Genomic DNA, 19,750 nt, shown 5'->3' with positions numbered 1-19,750 from the left:
TGCGCTGTCGAGGTAGAAGGCCTGTGAGTGTGCTCATTCTGACGTGTATGTAATCTGGTCAGTATCCTGACCTGGCAGAACAGGCAGTGTGATTAGAGTTGAAATGGCATCGGAAGTTCTTTCGAAAAGACATATCTTAACGTTGATTGTTCCAGTCCACTAAGAAAGGGCTGCAATGAATTACGAATTGGATTGAAAATATGTGTGTTAAAATGTAATCTTTCCAAGTGTGACGGGATCAGTCGTCATATCCAGGAGCCTTGCCATTCCAGTGTGACAGTTGTAATCCCATCCCGTCATTTTTGAGATTCCCCCTTAGTCTTAACAATTGCCCCATCTGGCGGTTCCGCTGTTGGTTTAATAACACGAGACTGTAGGTTTTAAATCTTTTATTTGCATAAGGAACAGATTTGAGGTGGTGAAAAATACATCTATAAAACAGGGACTATAGAAATTTAGGGAAGGATCAATAGAACATTTATTCTTTCAGTTAGATTTTGTGTACGACAGAAACTTTCTCAAAATCACAGGTTTCAAGAAAGACTTGTTGGAAGATTCCTGGAATTACAAGCGAACAAGCAAGATATCCAAAATAAGGAAAAAATAAGCAGAAATTCCAGGTACACTCCAAACATGATTTCCGGAAAACCAGATAATTAAAACATTTACACCTTGGGAACACCTTTCCCCAAATTAACCAAACTGCCATTCTGAAGTTTGGGGTCACCTAGAAATGTCCTTATTTTCTAAAAGAAAAGCAATTTTCTGTTCATGAAAATAACATCTAATTGATAAAAAATACAGTGTAGATATTAATGTTGCAAATGACTATTGTAGCTGATACAGCCAATTTCACTATGTAACAATTTCTTTAGTGTTAGTTTGTGATTGCTTATGCCTAAAAAGTATAGCTACAAATGGCTTTTATTTTCGACAAACTTTGCTTTGTGACCAGGACAGTTATATTTTGAAATTAACCTATTCCCAATGAGAAAACCGGCACATTTGTGTCTTTTTGTTCACATGAAGTCAGAAGAAAAACAGCACATGAACCCAAATTAAAATGTATTTATACTAAAGTAGTACAAAAATGTCTACAAAAGAGTACAATTATACTGTAAATCACTTTCACAAATCAGCCCCCCAATGTAGTCTCCCATCATGTTCTCGTTATACTGTCCTTGATAGCAGCATTCAAGTATTCCAGTATATCCTGGCGGAAGTGCTCGCCTTGCTCCTCCGAGAACACATGTTCTTCTTGAATTCATCAAGATGAGCAAAAAGGATATGGAGTGTGAGGGACATCCTACAACCCATTGTGCCCTAGTTCTTCACCAGAGTCTCAACCAGCTCCACATGGTTTTCGGCCTTGTGATTGGCTAGGAAGCCCCAAACCACTGTGACAAAGCTGTTCCAAGCCACTTTCTCCATACTAGTTAGCTTCTTGGGGAATTCACTGCACTCCAGGATCTTCTTTATCAGCGGTCTGACAAAGACACCGGCTTTGACCTTTGCCTCAGACAGCTTAGGGAAGAAGTCTTGAAGGCTGCTGACTCCTCATCGGCACCTTCCGGGGGTCCACCAGTGGCTCCCACTTGCCGTTGCCCCCCCCCACAGGGAACTCGGTCCGCTGTGGCCAGTCCTGCCAAAGGCAAAGATAGCAGGGAAACTTGGTAAAACCGCCTTGGAGACCCATCTGGAAGGCTATGGCCTCTCAGCAGTACTCATCATACTTCAAGACATCCAGCAAAATCTTTGGTAGCCATTTTTGTATTACTTCAGTATAAATACATGTTCATTTGGATTCATATGTTGCTCTTTTCAGACTTTATGTGAATTAAAAGACACAAAGCCACCTGTTTTCTCAATGGAAATAGATACATTTCAAAATATCACTGTCCTGGACACAAAAGCAAAGTTTATAGGGAATAATTGCCATTTTCCAATGGTTGTGTTTGCCAATCCAAGTTTACTTTTACAAGGCTAATTGATGATTAGAAACCCCTTTTGACGTAAGCATCGCTGAAAACTGTTGTGCTGAGTAAGGCAATAAAACTGTCTTTAAACCATTTTATGAAGCTGCCAGTTAAGGAACTGTGAGGTGTCAAAAAAAAAAAGCTTTTATTTCAAGAACAAGGAAATGTCTAAATGACCTCAAACTTTCAAACTGTAGTGTATATTTTTCATAAACATATTACACATTAATGCATTATATATATATATATAAATGTTTAGGCCTGGAGGTGGCCACTACAGATATGTTTACAAAAGTCATGTTTTGCAAATAATATTCATTAGAAGGTACCCATGAGTTTAAACATTAAATTGCCACAGAGCTTCCAAGCCCTTACCATATATTACATATCTATGTTTCAACCACTAATCTAGACTGATGAAAGCATCAAGTATTTACCTGTTTAATATTTATTCATAATGAAGTACTGGCTCACACCTGGATTACATTTTTTTGCTCTAAAAAAAAAAACAGCTTTGAAAGGTGAACTATGCTTTTAAGAACTATGACTTTTGAGTGTGACCAATCAATGATGAGCAGACTGAAGAGCATAACTCAATCCAGAGCCAGGCTGAGCTACAGTGGTGAACATTCTGACCAGCAGGATGTTCTACCCAAATAAACACTACAGTAACAGTTGCTGTAAATGACACACCAAATTAAGCATAACATTACTAAGTAGTGTGTTTACACAGGGAAACCAATATTGTTTGGTTAACTAATTAGTCCTGACTAATCAGACCAGCTAATAAAATATATGATTGAATACATAGACCATTTAGTAGAAATAATATCCCAATCAAGCTTCTTGTATGAATGCAGCCTAAGTTACAACATGTTTTTGCCAAAACAGAGTGCCATAGTCATAACATGACCTCAACTGTAACCTGAATCAGACTGAATCAACATTTATGCAAACAATATTACAATATAATAACATAGCAGCATAATACAACCCTTAATAGCACTGACATAAAAACAAAATACAAAAAAATACAAAATACATCCATTACAAATTCTTCCACTGGAGTATATAGAAAAGGTAAGCAGACCGGACCAGAAAACAAAGTTCTATCCCAAAGCACATACACTTAACATGTGACAGAAGCAGATTCGAAGTGAAATACGGTTATAAAATGCGAAACATAGCATGTAAAAAGTAACATTAATATCCGGTATGTGCTAACATTATTATCTGCTGATGCGTTCTACAGCTACGACGATAAGAACAAAAGACATACTTTACTCCCATGTACAAAATACAGTAGTCTTGGCCACTGTATGGAAATTATATACAGTTTATAAAGTGAACCTGTTAACATTAAAAAAGAGAAATGCAACTGCACGCGAGTGGCCAGAAATACTCTCGCCAACACTCTCACTGACTTCACCGTTGCCAGTTACACTTGTTTGTTTTCGTCAAAGTTCTTTCGTTACCCTGGAGGAGAGCCACGCAGGTATTAAGAATGCTAGAAAAAATATTTCAGTCATTTTCTAAATGTTGACGCAGACGAGCTAGTTGATCAAGGCCCATTCAGCCCAACAGACAGCAGACAGGAATGACTTTGTGTGCTTGGTGAGGGAGAAGAGAGGACCCTCATGCCCTCAGATCACAGCAAACACCCGGAATGCCTTTCCTCCTGGGGGGTTCTGAAGACTGATAGGGGAAAGGAGGAGATGAGGACGAATTAAGGGGAGAGTGGGAGAGGTAGGGAGGAAAGAACGAGAGAATTTAGTCACGCTGGGTTTGGAATGCATCAGAATCTCAACATACTGAAGGCTCTAAAACAGAGTGACTGACACACACAAACACAGCTGATAGCTGTCAACCGTGAACCCTAACATGGAGGCTAACACAGCAATCCAAAGAAACAAGTCAAAGCTGTTTAATCCAAACTTCTAAGCTTTAAAACGCTGCTACTCGACTAGATTACACTAACATTGGGCTAGATGCTAGGCTTTATAACACTATCATTACTCTAGCTCCAAGGTTTTATAAGACGCATACAAAGCTGCTGCTGAGCTTCATAACACCAACACCATGCTAGTTGCTAGGCTATATAACATCAGTTTAGTCATTTAGCAGACGCGGTTTCCCAAAGCGACTTAAAGCATTTTAAGGGCATGAAAATGTTTTTTCAGGACCCTGAACAAGTTTAGATGTAATTTACTTTTCTGTTAGTCTGAAAAGTTCTGCAACTAATAATCAGCAAATAAAGACATATGACAAATTAAAGGAAATACCTGAATAAATGACCTATTTAGTGCTTCCATAAAGGTGTCCTGCATACAATTATGTAATTGACATCCTATCATACTCTGTGGCATGTATAAAAATGCTGATTGGGCCAAGTCAACCTCAATTTTGGATGAAGGAGGCAAGAGGAAAGAATCCAAGTGAGTGAGGTACCATTAGAGGAAAAGGATCCAAGTGACTTTGAGATAGGGCCCATTAGTGAGTCTCTTCCGGACTCTTCCTCATGACAACGCTCCATCCACAAAACATCAAATGAAGGAATATTTTGGAAGGAGGATGTTCCATCCCTCAACATGCCCATCTGTCTCTAGCTACTTTAGTTGCTGTTGAAGCTAGACTAGCTGGCTATAATTCTAGGATAAAACTAACACCAAGTCCATAAAACACTATGCTAGCTACACCCCTATTGTTTCTGTGCAGGACTCCATCGTTCCAAGCATTCTACTGTTGAAACTTACACACCCAGAGCAGATGCTATGTAATATAGAGGAGCTTTGTGCCCACAACAAACCCCCCTATGACGCACAAGCAGGCTTAAAAAGGACAACTTTCACCATCCATGCAGCATCTAGCACAGACTAAACTGTTCTCCTTGTCCACACTGGTACAGAGCCTTACCTTTAACAGAGAGGCAGGTAGCAAAGCGATGACTACATTTTTCCGGTGCTATGCCCAAATTGCACCCTATTCCCCAGTGCACTTGTTTTGAACAGGGCCCTTAGAGCTCTGGTCAAGTGTAGTACACGGTTTGAGCTGACAGGATGATGTTTGGGACAAGCAGAATGTCTCATTCAGTCTGTCTTGGTTGCATTTGCCACTTTCATTGAAGTCACATGGACACAGTTTCAGTCAGGCACTAGACTATATCTGTTTTAAGTAGACATCTTTTCATGTTGTGAAAATGGGAATTATCATGTAGCAGCAGCTGAGGAGGAGAAAGAAACCAGCATCGGGCAACACTCTTGAAATACATAACTCTGGAAATAACTGTTCTACCAGCCTGTCTAAATATGATCCATCCCTTACAGTGTCGTTCCACATGAATACCTAAAAACTCCAGCGGATGTGTCCAAAATGACAGCTTAGCCCCAAAATACTTTGATCAGAGCCCTGGTGAAAAGGCACTAGAAATAAAAAAGGTCTATGGGGTGACTACATGCTGGTGTGTTAGAAACCATTACTGTCCAAGCTTTGTGCCCTCACTGCAGGATTAATTCCCTACACGGGTTGGTCGTGGGTTGGTCCGTACCTCTCTGATGAAATGCCGTGTTGGTACGTAGAAATGTACTGTTTCCGCTTATCTACCGGCATCACGTCAATGTAGCCACCCTGGTCGTTTTGAAGCATGCCTGCATGAATTGCTGCCCGGCAAATACTGGACTTCTGCAAGGACAGAGAAAGAGGGGAAAAACAGTAAGGAGAGAGAGAGAGAGATCCAGAGGGTGGAGACCAAAGAGGGGTGAATAGAGTGTGAGAGAGAAAGAGAAAAGGAACTGTGAGAAATGTCAGTCATCCCCAATCAGGCACTTCACCACAGCCATTTGATGACAAATATGAGATCATGGAACCTCAAGGATTCTAACATCAGGGACCTGAAGAAACCTCAGGGAATTTAAGAATACACCAAAATGTCCTTACATCTGAATAGATTCCGGTTCCAATGACCCGTGATCGTTCATAGACCTCTTCCATGCAGTTCTGGGGGCAATATAACCTGCAGAGTAGATCACCATAGGTTAATATAAACAGTCTGGGGGTGGGGGTCATTGTTCTACCTTGGACAGTGCTTCGGGTTGGGGGTCATTGTTCTACCTTGGACAGTGCTTCGGGTCGAGGAGGTGGGAGTCATTGTTCTACCTTGGACAGTGCTTCGGGTTGGGGGTCATTGTTCTACCTTGGACAGTGCTTCGGGTTGGGGGTCATTGTTCTACCTTGGACAGTGCTTCGGGTTGGGGGTCATTGTTCTACCTTGAACAGTGCTTCGGGTTGGGGGTCATTGTTCTACCTTGGACAGTGCTTCGGGTTGGGGGTCATTGTTCTACCTTGGACAGTGCTTCGGGTTGGGGGTCATTGTTCTACCTTGGACAGTGCTTCGGGTTGGGGGTCATTGTTCTACCTTGGACAGTGCTTCGGGTTGGGGGTCATTGTTCTACCTTGGACAGTGCTTCGGGTTGGGGGTCATTGTTCTACCTTGGACAGTGCTTCAGGTTGGGGGTCATTGTTCTACCTTGGACAGTGCTTTGGGTTGGGGGTCATTGTTCTACCTTGGACAGTGCTTCAGGTTGGGGGTCATTGTTCTACCTTGGACAGTGCTTTGGGTTGGGGGTCATTGTTCTACCTTGGACAGTGCTTTGGGTTGGGGGAGTGGGGTGCTTGTTCTACCTTGGACAGTGCTTCACAGGCTTTTGATAGGGACACAACACAGCCCCGGTGGTCTCACAGGTGATGGCTTTCACTAGAAGAGAGAAAGGGATCTGAAATCATTATACCCCAGGAATTCACATAGGATTTCAGGCTTTTATTTGGTTAGATTGTCATGCATGTTTTACATTATTATAAATGTTCAGCCCATAGTGATGCAGATAATGTATTTGTTGTCATACTGTACTGACCGGTTACTTTAGAGACAATAAATGCATTGGCACTCTGATACTTCCTGGAACACACAGACACACGTTATTATTCAGTCTTTATCCAGACAAAAAAAACCTGGTGAAAATTAAAACGTTTTGATGGAGAGCAGAAACATTCCAAAGGACATTAAGGACGGCCTCTTCCGGTCCCAGACCTATGCCTGGAATAAGAAGTATCCTCATTAGAGAGTCTCCATGGAAAGAACGTTTCTCTGCATGAGTCATTTATTCCATCCTGTTTCTGGTATTGCCTTCTCCATTGCTGTCATAGTGAAACCAAACAGTCTGGCCTCACGGCAATCTTCAAATATGTCTGACATGAATATAACTAAAAAGGGTTTGGATGACAGCACCATTGTTTTGGGCCGTCACCAGGCATTGACATCATACCCTATAGATTGGACTCCGTTCTTATTGGACTTGATGAAGAAATCCTTCCTTCCCTGTCTGGTGATGTCCAGCCATCCTCCATCATTGTCTATCACTCCAGAATGGAGGCCAGCGCGACAGATACTGGACTGCTGTGAAGTTTACAACGTAAAGTTAGTTGAATGTAAAGTTGACAAGTGAGCGGAGTGTAAAATGAACAATGTGAAGTGAATGCAATTATTATTAACTTAAATGTACATTTCAACAAAGCCTGCCATCAAATCAAGTAGCCTGTTCTAGAGAGCCAGGGCAAGAGTAGCGAGATAAATATATATATTTATTAGGTGGAAGTGTGTCCTTTTGAAGAAACGCATGATTGTGCACAATACGGTCCTGACCATCTCATAGTGCACCGTCCCAACCACTTTCCCGGAGAACCTCAGGCAGCCAGCAGGGCACTCATACCTGGGGAGCCACGTAGAGAGACAAACACAGAATGCTCACTGGTGTGCAAACTTAGTGGTCTGTCATAGTAAGGCAATTTATTTTCTTGAAATTACTGTCAAATAAAACTCCCCAAAAAATTGAGATTTCTTTTTCAGGAAAGTGAAAGCTTGCCGTATTTTTACTAGTACCTAACCAACAAACCTTCAAAGCTATTGTGAATGTTTTGTCAAACTAAATGTTTCAACAAAAATGTAATTGGTTTTCTATCAAAAGTAGCAGTAGAACTCATAGAACACTGACTTGAATGGTAACTAGTTTTCCTCCATATAGTTAAAACAGGGTCCAACTAACTTTTTTCTGAAATCTACTGGCTAGGACTGATCTTAACTGGCCCAAACTCAATTACAGAAAAAAAACACACAATACGACCCACGAAAACGCATTTCCACAAAAAACGATCGCATTTGCTTAGCCTCGTACGATGCCTTGTTTGGGTCACTTGCAGGTATGAGGAGGAGGGCCCTGACTTACTGACCATCTGACCTCTGGCACCACTTTTCTACATGAGTTTCTGGGTCATGGAGGTCAGGGGAGGGTAAGGGTTAAAGAGGATTTAGGATGACCTTCCAGGGATGGACAAAAAAAAAGCTATTTGGATGGCGTCTTTAACAACATTTTAGTTAAAGACACTGGTGTATATATGTTAGTCTTATCACTACAGACCAGATTTGTTTTGGCTGTTTGTATTGGCCATATGTGCTACTTGAAAAGACAGTTATGTAGGTTGTATGTGGTACACAGGTTTTGTTACCAGAACAGTGTGTTTTGCAGTTTGTTTCTCTACCTATTACAAGTGGTTCCTTTGCACTGATCTCGTAGTTTAGTCTCACAGGTCACAAGCTGAGCTGAAACACACAGAACACAATGGATGAGTCCATTTGCCTGACTATCGCACATGCCTTCAGCAGACATTTTTAGGCATAATATTATTATTTTTTTTACTGTTGTTAAGTGGAAAACTACAATCTTGACATCATTACTGAACAGAAGGCATGAGTATACTAGCAAAGCAAGGGGTGTGTTACCCCTTTTCCAAACTAGTCCTGGGGTGTGTTAACCCTTTTCCAAACTAGTCCTGGGGTGTGTTGCCCCAGGACTCGTTTGGAAAAGGGTTATTTTAGGACTGATGCTGAGGAAGTAGCAGGTCCATTCTGAGTAACAGATATTCAGTGGGATTAACTTGTGCAGTAAATAACAGTAAGATGAAGAAAGTAAATGAAACATTCCAGTTAAGAGTTCATGATAGGGAGGGTAGTGTGGGGAGAGGAGTTGGTCTCAGTTTACCACCAGGGCCCCCAGCCATTTAAAAAACCACAACCCCCCTCAGCTGTCCAAAAACAAACACACTCAGCATATCACGGCAAGGGCAGATAAAAAAAAAAAGGGTTCCTCTCCCTGCACAGAAGACTGACTCGTGATATTAAAGTCTACTTAAAGAACTGTCATGGCAAATAAGAACATTGACAGATAAAGCCTGCAGAACTTCAACTTAGGAAAAATGGCAAATGGCCAAAATGAGTAAAATATTTTCGTTTAGAGGGTGCGTGCAGGTTTAATTTCTTTCCTCTATCCTTTTTGCTACATCCACAATAATTGGGAACCAAAGGAGAGCTATCAAAGTGCTTTCAAAATGCCAGCCAGTTATGATGTCCAGCTTTTAAAGAATTACAATACCCCCTGTCTCCCCAACCCACAGACCCAGAACCGGTACCCCAAATTCACATATGAAACTTAAGCCAGAATAAACAGGTAAATGTTCACTTACACATCTGTTGAGTGTGGACCCTCTCATCTCTCATCCGCTCCACGGGTGAGGTCGTGGTGGGCAGGTTGGGGGTCCGGCCCGGCGGCTTGGCGGGAGGTTTGGGCTGGGGGGCCCGTGTGCGTGGGTTCTGCGGGGTCCAGGGGTTCTCCGGTTCTATGAAGTTGTTTTCCTCCGTCTCCTCCTGGGGGGTCTGTGAGTCTGTTGCGTCATCTGAAGAACGAGGTGATAATATTTACTTTTAGATAAATACACAAATGTTTTCATTGAAAGTCACAACACTCATTTGGACAGATATCATCATTTGGTTGGGAGTAAATCTAACCCCAAACCAACACACACCTTTGTAGCAGAGGTTGTTCTTGCAGCCTCCTCCGTAGCTGGGGGGGCAGGCGGAACAGGGGGTGCCGTGTTTGTATGGAGCGTGACCCCACCAGTTACCCCTGGACAGGACACAAGAAACATGGACACGGGAGGAAAAGTCATAGGAGACAGGAACATAGAATACAGTGACATAACAGACAAGGACACAGGATGTGACAGTACAGAAGAGATGAAGGACACATCATCACCCACCCCCCCCCCCCCCCCGCTTTCCTCCTATGCTCTAGCATTTCCTCAGCCCCCCACTTCTCTCCCCCTCCCTCCCACCTATTCTCGCGCCCTCCTCCTCTGGCGTGTCAGAGAAGGGAGTAAAATCCCGGAGTGTTTGTAGTCTTACTTTGGAGAGTAGTTGCAGACCAGGTAAACAGCTTTGGCCCAGATCTGACCCCAGACGTTCATGTTGTAACACATGTTGATGGCACAGCCTATCCTGCTGCTAGTCGCCCACACCAGCTACACACACACACACACACACACACACACACACACACACACACACACACACACACACACACACACACACACACACACACACACGTTAAGATGATAAAGATGGCAATGTTCCTCAGCTGCATGTTTGAGCGTTCCGCTGTGTACCTGTGTGTAGTGGGTGCAGACGGGCCCAGAGCATCTGTAGGGGCAGTAAGGGTCACACTCCTGGGGGTATGGGAAGGAAAAGTCCTTGACCTCGTCATACCAGGCCTGCACATGGAAGGTAGGAGGCCGTGGCCTGTCCATGGAAACACAGAGGTTTACAACAACGGACACAGAAAGCCACACGCTCAGAGGAACGCTTACAAAAGGCTTTTTTCCCCATTTGGAGGACATCCTGTTTAACCCTTTTGGTTTCCAGATATAACCATTTTGGATTCAGTGTACAACCCTATGATTTAAAGGATCTAAATGGAACCAAGTACAGTTCTACCTGCAACCAAAAGGGGTTCTTCACAGACAGTCGAGTCACCCAATCAGAAGCCTTGATGTCCCCAACTTACCATCCCCAGTGAGCTCCCAGGTTCTGTCCTATCTGGGGCAGGAGGCTTGCCGGGCCGTGTTCCCATAGGCAAGTCTCAGCCCATTCCTCCGCGGTTCGCTCCAGTTCTGTATCCCAAACCTGGACAGTGATGAAGACACTTTATAAACAGTGTCATTATCCTCCGAGTCTGTACTATACAGGAGGCAGACAGCACAGGACACTACAGACTAACCTACTGGGGGGCTTGTGTAGACTGTAATAGACTCTAATAGCACTTAGACTGGAAATGCTCACAGGGACAACCTTCTCACATTGACAGGCCTCTGGATGGCCTCTGCTGAATCCCAAATTAACCCCTTCTAAAGTTGTAGGGGCAAACTGAACCCCCCCCCAGCGGCAGCTTCCAGCCAATAAGCAACAATGCTGCCACCATGAGAACAGGAATCCATGAAGCATTGTTTCTTTTTAACTTGCATTATTTCAAACAAATTAATGGACAGGTGTGCCTAAATTACACAACATTTGGTTTGGGATTCAGGGGTGTCTTGGAATGGCGCACGACTACTCAACCAGATGCAATACTGTTTAGATCTGTGGTATTTACTCCCTGGACAGGGCAGAGAGAGAGGTTGGAGTGGGATTCCCTTCTTCAGCAGAGAGAGAGAAGCAGAAAGAGAGAAGCAGAGAAAGAGAGAGAATGCCCTCCAACAGGCCAATGGTTTGTTTTCCCTACTGATTGAGGTTATTCAAAGGCAACTTTGGCAGGTTGTTTTCCCTTTAAGTAATGCCTTCCATATGTATAGTATAATATAGGGGCCCTCAACTCAGCCCTCTCAGATCACTCTGCTGTAACCCGCGCACACACACACGCCTTCTGGCTTTCTGATAGGGCCTCTTGAAAAGTTCATGCTTTAGTGGGAAGCAAGAAATATCAGGTTCCCGTTCTGTGGTTTGTGGGAGAATGTAAAATACATATATTCTTCCAAATGATGTCCAACATTCTGGCTAGTTCACCAGAAAGTTGTAAGGATTTCTAGTGGATAACTTAAAACATGCACTTTCACTTTTAACAGATCCTGAATGTCCGTGCGAGTAAAGCTGTTTGAACGTGTTATAGTGGATATTTCACACATCACAACCCTAACCTCTTTAGCTGCAAGTCTCTCCACCACCACCAGACCCTGGAATAGAAACCTATAGATCCAGGTTCCCCCAGAAACAGCCTCTGTTCTCCACATTAGCCCTGGTGGAACACCTGACCAGCAACAAGTAATTAACTACCTTCCAGGCTGTCTAGAGGGTTGGAAACATGAGCTCTCTGACTCAGCAGCAGTTTGGAGGAGTGACTGCATTTTTAAGGGTATAGGGCATCATTTGGAATGCGGCCCAGGTGGTGTTCTGGGAAGGGCAGCAAGTTGAGGTGATTTGTTTCCCAAATGGAACCCTAGTCCCGGCAAGCTGACTGAGAACACATTCTCACTTAGAGCAGAGACCTGGGAACCATTAGATTAACAGCCTTACTCAGGGACACAACTTTACATCCAGCTATACAGCTGTGTTTTTGCAGAGTACGTGATGGTATTTGCTAAACAAATATCCCCAGGATTGATTGCCTTTTTTGGAAAGCCTTTGTCGACCAGAATGTCTTCAGTGACATCTTCTAACGACCATGCTAAAAAACACAAAGCAGGCAGACCTAGCCATTACCTGTTCCTCTTCAGGAAATTTTCCTGAATCAGGTCTCACTAGGTAAGGGCTAACCAATTTCTGAAATGTCTAGGAATACCTAAAAGGGGGTTGTTGAAAAACAACAGAAACAGCACAGACTGGATGTCAAACTGATGATGTTTGCACAGCCAGCACAGAAAGGGTGTGTGGGAGGGGGTTTCAGGCCCTGGACCTGAGGGCCCACTGGGCCCCCCAATCACACTCCCACTGGGGCCGTTCAGAACAACACATCCCCACAACCCCTTCAACCTTTGAGTTTATTTCACTTAACACTTCATTTACGGCCAGAGTTTATTTTTTCCTGTCCAGTTTAAATTGTGCAGAGAGACAGACAAGAATAGGGGTTTGGCGGAAAGAGGAGATTGGATGCAGTAGAAACAGAGGGAGGGGGTGTTACAGTGAAAGACACAGATAGCGTTACACCCCCCCAACAATTTGGACCAACTTAATTCTATGTGGCATTGATTCAACAAGGTGCTGAAAGCATTCTTTAGAAATGTTGGCCCATATAGATAGGATAGCATCTTGCAGTTGATGGAGATTTGTGGGATGCACATCCAGGGCACGAAGCTCCCGTTCCACCACATCCCAAAGATGCTCTATTGGGTTGAGATCTGGTGACTGTGGGGGCCATTTCCGTACAGTGAACTCTTTGAAATGATTAGAGCTTTGTGACATGGTGCATTATCCTGCTGGAAGTAGCCATCAGAAGATGGGTACATGGTGGTCATAAAGGGATGGACATGGTCAGAAACAATGCTCAGGTAGGCCGTGGCTTTTAAACAATGCCCAATTGGCACTAAGGGGCCTAAAGTGTGCCAAGAAAACATCCCCCACACCATTACACCACCACCACCAGCCTGCACAGTGGTAACAAGGCATGATGGATCCATGTTCTCATTCAGTTAACGCCAAATTCTGACTCTACCATCTGAATGTCTCAACAGAAATCGAGGCTCATCAGACCAGGCAACATTCTTCCAGTCTTCAACTGTCCAATTTTGGTGAGCTCGTGCAAATTGTAGCCTATTTTTCCTATTTGTAGTGGAAATTAGTGGTACCCGGTGGGGTGTTCTGCTGTTGTAGCCCATCTGCCTCAAGGTTGTGCGTGTTGTGGCTTCACAAATGCTTTGCTGCATACCTCGGTTGTAACAAGTGGTTATTTCAGTCAAAGTTGCTCTTCTATCAGCTTGAATCAGTCGGCCCATTCTCCTCTGACCTCTAGCATCAACAAGGCATTTTTGCCCACAGGACTGCCGCCTACTGGATGTTTTTCCCTTTTCACACCATTCTTTGTAAACCCCTGAAATGGTTGTGCGTGAAAATCCCAGTAATTTAGCAGATTATGAAATACTCAGACCGGCCCGCCTGGCACCAAAAACCATGCCACGCTCAAAATTGCTTAAATCAACTTTCTTTCCCATTCTGACATTCAGTTTGGAGTTCAGGAGATTGCCTTGACCAGGACCACACCCCTAAATGCATTGTAGCAACTGCCATGTGATTGGTTGATTAGATAATTGCATTAATGAAAAATGTAACAGGTGTTCCTAAAATTCCTTTAGGTGAGTGTATGTGTGCCTATGCAAATAAAATGGGTGGGCAGCATAGGCAGACCTGTCCAAGCACATTTCATTGAATATATTTAAAGCACAGTGTTGCCAGGAAAGCTTGTGAGAGTAATCAACGGGATTAACCCCAAGTCACATCCCAGGACAGTGCAGGAGAGTCATCAACAGGATTAACCCCAAGTCACATCCCAGGACAGTGCAGGAGAGTAATCAACAGGATTAACCCCAAGTCACATCCCAGGACAGTGCAGGAGAGCCATCAACAGGATTAACCCCAAGTCACATCCCAGGACAGTGCAGGAGAGTCATCAACAGGATTAACCCCAAGTCACATCCCAGGACAGTGCAGGAGAGTAATCAACAGGATTAACCCCAAGTCACATCCCAGGACAGTGCAGGAGAGTCATCAACAGGATTAACCCCAAGTCACATCCCAGGACAGTGCAGGAGAGTCATCAACAGGATTAACCCCAAGTCACATCCCAGGACAGTGCAGGAGAGTCATCAACAGGATTAACCCCAAGTCACATCCCAGGACAGTGCAGGAGAGTCATCAACAGGATTAACCCCAAGTCACATCCCAGGACAGTGCAGGAGAGTCATCAACAGGATTAACCCCAAGTCACATCCCAGGACAGTGCAGGAGAGTCATCAACGGGATTAACCCCAAGTCACATCCCAGGACAGTGCAGGAGAGTCATCAACAGGATTAACCCCAAGTCACATCCCAGGACAGTGCAGGAGAGTCATCAACAGGATTAACCCCAAGTCACATCCCAGGACAGTGCAGGAGAGTAATCAACGGGATTAACCCCAAGTCACATCCCAGGACAGTGCAGGAGAGTCATCAACAGGATTAACCCCAAGTCACATCCCAGGACAGTGCAGGAGAGTCATCAACGGGATTAACACGGAGTCACATCCTAGGACAGTGCTAAAGAATCCTCAACGGGTTTAACCCCAAGTCACATTCCAGGACAGTGCTGAAGAGGAAGCACTCATGATTGGCATGTAGCGGATGGATTCCAAAGACCTCTATATACATTGAGTTTATAGGCTGGCCAGGCCATTGTAATGTTGTGTTCTGAAATGTGGACATTCTAAGCTGATGTGAGATAAAACATGAATACGGCTTCAACTTTAAGAGACTGATACCAGTAGAAATCCTACATCCGGAGCCAGTCTAAAATCAAGGTCTTCCCCCTCCTCCCCTCTGTTCTGGGCATCACTTCAAACACAGACACCTGCCCGTTTATCCACCACATTCCCTCTGACTCAACAGTCGAGTTAGAGGGAATACCTTCATCCGACTGGGCCCAAAATTTAAAATGGAATGGGAGCAGAAAGGACCAGTGTGCAGAAAACCCAGCAGATCATGGGAATTCTGAAGACTACAGCTGGGTAGGATAGCACCACAGAAAGAGTGGGAGATGGTTTAGGAACGGTGCCGCCGGGATAGAGACGAAACAAGTGGAGGGGAGAAAAGGAAAAGGTTAGAGTACTGATCACATTAACTTGATGTCATCAGCAGAAAATACCGTTCTACTTGCTGTTGAGTTCACTGGATTGTTTCTGCAGTAGTAAACTGCTGCAATGTGCAGTCACAAGATTTTTGACAGGGCAACTACTGGAGCAAAAACAACACTTCATTTGAATATTTATTACAACACTATAATACCTAATTATAGGATTTCTGAAGTGTAATCCCTGTAAGAGAGTACGTCATCCCTGTAAGAGAGTACGTCATCCCTGTAAGAGAGTACGTCATCCCTGTAAGAGAGTACGTCATCCCTGTAAGAGAGTACGTCATCCCTGTAAGAGAGTACGTCATCCCTGTAAGAGAGTACGTTCTCGTTCTTCTCCACCGGTGTTTGGGGTTTTTGTTGGGCTACAGACCTTATTTTTGACTTGCTATTGCAAGGCAAGCATGTTTCCAACCTTAAATTTGAAACTGAATAGTAAACGAGAAAGACACGGAACATGAAAGCCTCGTTCAAAAACTAACCAGTGAAGTGCATCAGACTGTACTGGATTCAACAGCAGTGAGTTGTACCGACCTGCGCTGATGTTATTCTTCCTCACAGGACAGATGTGGAACATCTTCATGACAGGAATAATATTGACTTTCGATATTTCCCGTTCCTGCCTCTGTCCTCAACCCTCACCCCTGGTGTGCCTGGCCTGAAACAGTCAGAGCAATGTAACTGGAGCCTGGATTTCTGCAGAGTCAGCATTCTCCTGGAGCAGGCCTCAACCAGAGGGATGCCAAACTCAACCACAAACGATCACACGCACAGAAAACTTAAGAGCACACAATCACACAACACACACAGGCTGGGACATGCACAAACAAACAAACACACGCGCACTCTCAGACTAGTCTGTAAAAGCTACACTCTGGCGTCTTTAAATTACATGGCAGAGCCCCCGGTACTATTTCAGATGTAGCTGTTGGGGTGTATCAAAAGGACTTTTCTACTTTTATTCTGCTTTGTTTCTTTACATAGAGGTAAATATAGTTTCATTATTCTCTTAACTGCCAACATGGCACTCCCTGGTGGAAAGGGTACGATGGGGGGCCTCAGGAGCCTACCATTCACGTGCGCGCGCGCACACACACACACACACACTCACACGATGCCAGAGAGATAACGGTCTGCAGCCAGCCTCCATCGATCTCAGAGGATGCCAGCAGCACACCTGAGCAGGGTCTGCACACCCAGGTCTCAGTGGAAAAGATAACTTCGCAGCCAGTCAGTAAATCTGTCAGCCTGCCTCCCTGTAAGTCAGCAAGTGTGTCAGTCAGTCTGCCTGTAAGTCAGTCAGCAAGTTGGCAAGTCTGCCTACAAGTCTGTCAGCATTATAGGCTGGCTTTGTGTGTCCTTTCTTACCATATGCTCCATGTTAGAAGCAGGTGGGTAGACCTCCCCTCTCAGCTTGTTGTGCAGGTCCAGGATGAGGGTCATGTCTCTGTCGGTGATGGCCCTCTTCCCTCTCTGCTTGGCCCCCCACCAGGGCCCCTCCTCATCCAGGTACTTCTCCAGCATCGCATTCCAGCCTGTACCGTTACCTGGGTTACCATTCCCAAGCATCACCATGGAGGCCGAGGCGTGAAGCACAAGGAGTAGGGACGCTCCCATCAGCCATCTCCCGGACCACATGTCTGAGGGGGGGGGGGGGGTGACGGAGGACGGGCGGACAGATGGATGTATGGATGGAGTGATGACCTACTGAACTCTGGATGTTGTCTGAGGATCCCGTGTTTGTTATTCTTTCTGCGTAGCTCCTCAGTGTGACGGCATATAGACTATGGAGGCAGAGAGCTCTGGCAGAGAGATGAGAAAAACGAAAGAGTTATTGGCAGGAGAAAAGCAACATGCATCCAGTTTTGCTAAATGACTTGAGTCAATATTGAAGTTGGGAGGCACAGCGGACCGGAGAGGGATGGGATCGGCGGACCGGAGAGGGGATCGGCTCGGCGGACCGGAGAGGGGATCGGCTCGGCGGACCGGAGAGGGGATCGGCTCCACTCAGTGTTATGGTTTGGTGGGCTGCCATTCACTGTCATATCGAGGGGTTCAGTGTGGGTGTGTCATTGAGTGTATTAGGGTTTGGAGGGCTGCCATTTGTAACCTTCTAGGCTTCACTAGGGGTGACATGGCATCTTCGAGTTCACTAGGGGTGACTTGGCATTGCTGTGGGTGGTTATTTACAGTGCCAAAGAAGTCAACCAACCACAACACTGTAAAAAAGCCAACTTGAACCAAGTGCTTACTCAGCATTTTTCTGTAATTTGCTTTAGAAGGATTAGAAATTGAGCTAATGTGCAAACCTTAGTCCACTCCAAAAACATTGCCGCTATATTAGCTAATTTTGAAAAAGCCTGAAAGGTTACATTACAAATTCGAGACAATAAATGTGTTATTTGCCCAAATGTTGCAAACTCACAACCCTATTGCAGCAGGTTGCCTTACATTATTACATTATAGTGTTTCGAAATTCCTAATGACCTCCTTCATTACACCTTAAATCTAAATTTAATGGATGTTTTTATTATTTTTTTACAAATATTTTAATCAATTAAGCACTATGAATTAAGCAAAACACGCAAGCACATATTTTTAGCCAGTTAAGATACATGCATCAACATTCAATAATCAATGTATTACTTCATTCACGCTTCCTAGTCCGTTAGGCAGTATCCAAAATAAAGGGGTGAAAATGTGTGAAAATTCCGTGCTATACCAACACACGGCTCCATGTTAAATTGTTGCTTCGTGTTAGTTTAGGAACAACAGTGACCTCCAGTGAAAATGAACTGTTGAATAATATCTCGAGGTATTTCATTACGGTCGCTGGATTTAAATTTTAAAAAATTACCGCAACTTGCGCAAAATGGAAAAGAACGTAAGACTACGGGGTTTTGCACACATTGCTTACCACACATTACAGTTTCCTTAATTGCAAATGTTTTAAGCTGTAAAAACAGTCTAATTAAAATGTTTACATTGTCTACATGTTTTTCTTCTACTGAAATGAAATAGTTAACGGTTGTGTATTACCTCTGATAAATTTCATTGCTCTAAAACTTTCCGGTTCCAGTTACGTTGAAGCATCGCAGTCAACTGAAAGCTGTGTTTGAATCACCATCAAAATAATCACTCTAGCGACTGATTGCACAGTTCCTGCAAAAGTCCCATTTGAATTGAAGACACACTTCCGCAATCAAGCTTTATGGATTTAATTGGTTTACTAGACCGTTAGGTCTCTGCCGCCTGCCTGCAGGAATCTTGCACTGAAGCCGCAAAACCATCACTGCACATTTATCAAGAAATTGGCTCGGTAGATCTGTGACGAACTCTTCTGACCACGCCTCTGTAAAGTTTGGACTCAACAGAACCGTCGTCTTACCTGGGACTGAGAGGGACAGGAGTGTGCGTGTGTGTCGTGTCAGTGTGTGCGTGCTTGTGTGTGCACGCGATTCATCAACTTAATGTAAAAATCTAAAATAAAAAAAACGTTGTTCTTCATATGCTAAACTCACGGTACAATCCACCCGGACTATTTCTGATAACTCTTCATCCGGTGATTTTGTCACTTTTGAAATGCATCGTGTACCTCAAATTTTAAATGACTGGAAGAAGTGGTTCAGAAGCATACAGAGATTTTTCCATGACAAAGAAAAACCTAAAGAGGATTTACGGAGAACTCGCCTGGAGCATTTATGCTTTTGCGGAGAAACAAAAAACTGTTTGATTAAGAAAATAGAGAGATAGGATTCACTAAAGACAAAGACAAAACAGCTAATTCAGGGAACTCATAAATACTTGAATATCACTTTTTTAAAAGGTGGGGTTGAACTGTTTTCTGTTACAGAAGCAAGTTTTAACATTCAAGTAGTCAATACAATGTAATGTACAAGTATGTAAGAAATGTAATAAATAAATACTATGATAATTAATTTCCAACTAAAATTGATGTTTAGTGACAAAATGGAAATTACTTTTGTCCATGGACAAATATGTAGACATTCCTTAATAATACAATCA

The 19,750-nt window shown here is 43.8% G+C and overlaps 1 protein-coding gene across 1 annotated transcript; it reads right to left on the bottom strand.

Moving 5' to 3' along the window:
• Positions 1–408: 408 nt before the first annotated feature.
• On the bottom strand, positions 409–18,979 carry crispld1a (cysteine-rich secretory protein LCCL domain containing 1a). Its single transcript, XM_010904898.3, has 15 exons — positions 18,764–18,979; positions 17,093–17,526; positions 10,922–11,040; positions 10,524–10,656; positions 10,264–10,379; positions 9,885–9,985; positions 9,546–9,755; positions 8,565–8,625; positions 7,672–7,738; positions 7,295–7,425; positions 6,884–6,927; positions 6,654–6,726; positions 5,910–5,985; positions 5,521–5,654; positions 409–3,671 (listed from the first exon to the last, which is right to left on the bottom strand). Exons 2-15 carry the CDS (start codon positions 17,360–17,362, stop codon positions 3,620–3,622), a joined length of 1,587 nt encoding a protein of 528 aa, XP_010903200.2. The 5' UTR covers positions 17,363–17,526; positions 18,764–18,979; the 3' UTR covers positions 409–3,619.
• Positions 18,980–19,750: the final 771 nt, after the last annotated feature.

This window comes from Esox lucius, chromosome 21 (assembly GCF_011004845.1).
Source record: "Esox lucius isolate fEsoLuc1 chromosome 21, fEsoLuc1.pri, whole genome shotgun sequence".
In the NCBI taxonomy this organism is placed as follows: Eukaryota; Metazoa; Chordata; class Actinopteri; order Esociformes; family Esocidae; genus Esox; species Esox lucius.
This window is presented reverse-complemented; position numbering and strand designations above follow the sequence as displayed.

Bases quoted from the DNA above. Each gene is read 5' to 3' on its own strand.
- crispld1a (XM_010904898.3), bottom strand. From the start codon at position 17,362: ATGTGGTCCGGGAGATGGCTGATGGGAGCGTCCCTACTCCTTGTGCTT. The intron at 10,380-10,523 runs GTACACAGCGGA...GTGTGTGTGTAG, and splicing joins TCTGCACCCACTACACACAG to CTGGTGTGGGCGACTAGCAG. The intron at 6,928-7,294 runs GTATGATGTCAA...TGTGTGTTCCAG, and splicing joins AACGGAGTCCAATCTATAGG to GAAGTATCAGAGTGCCAATG.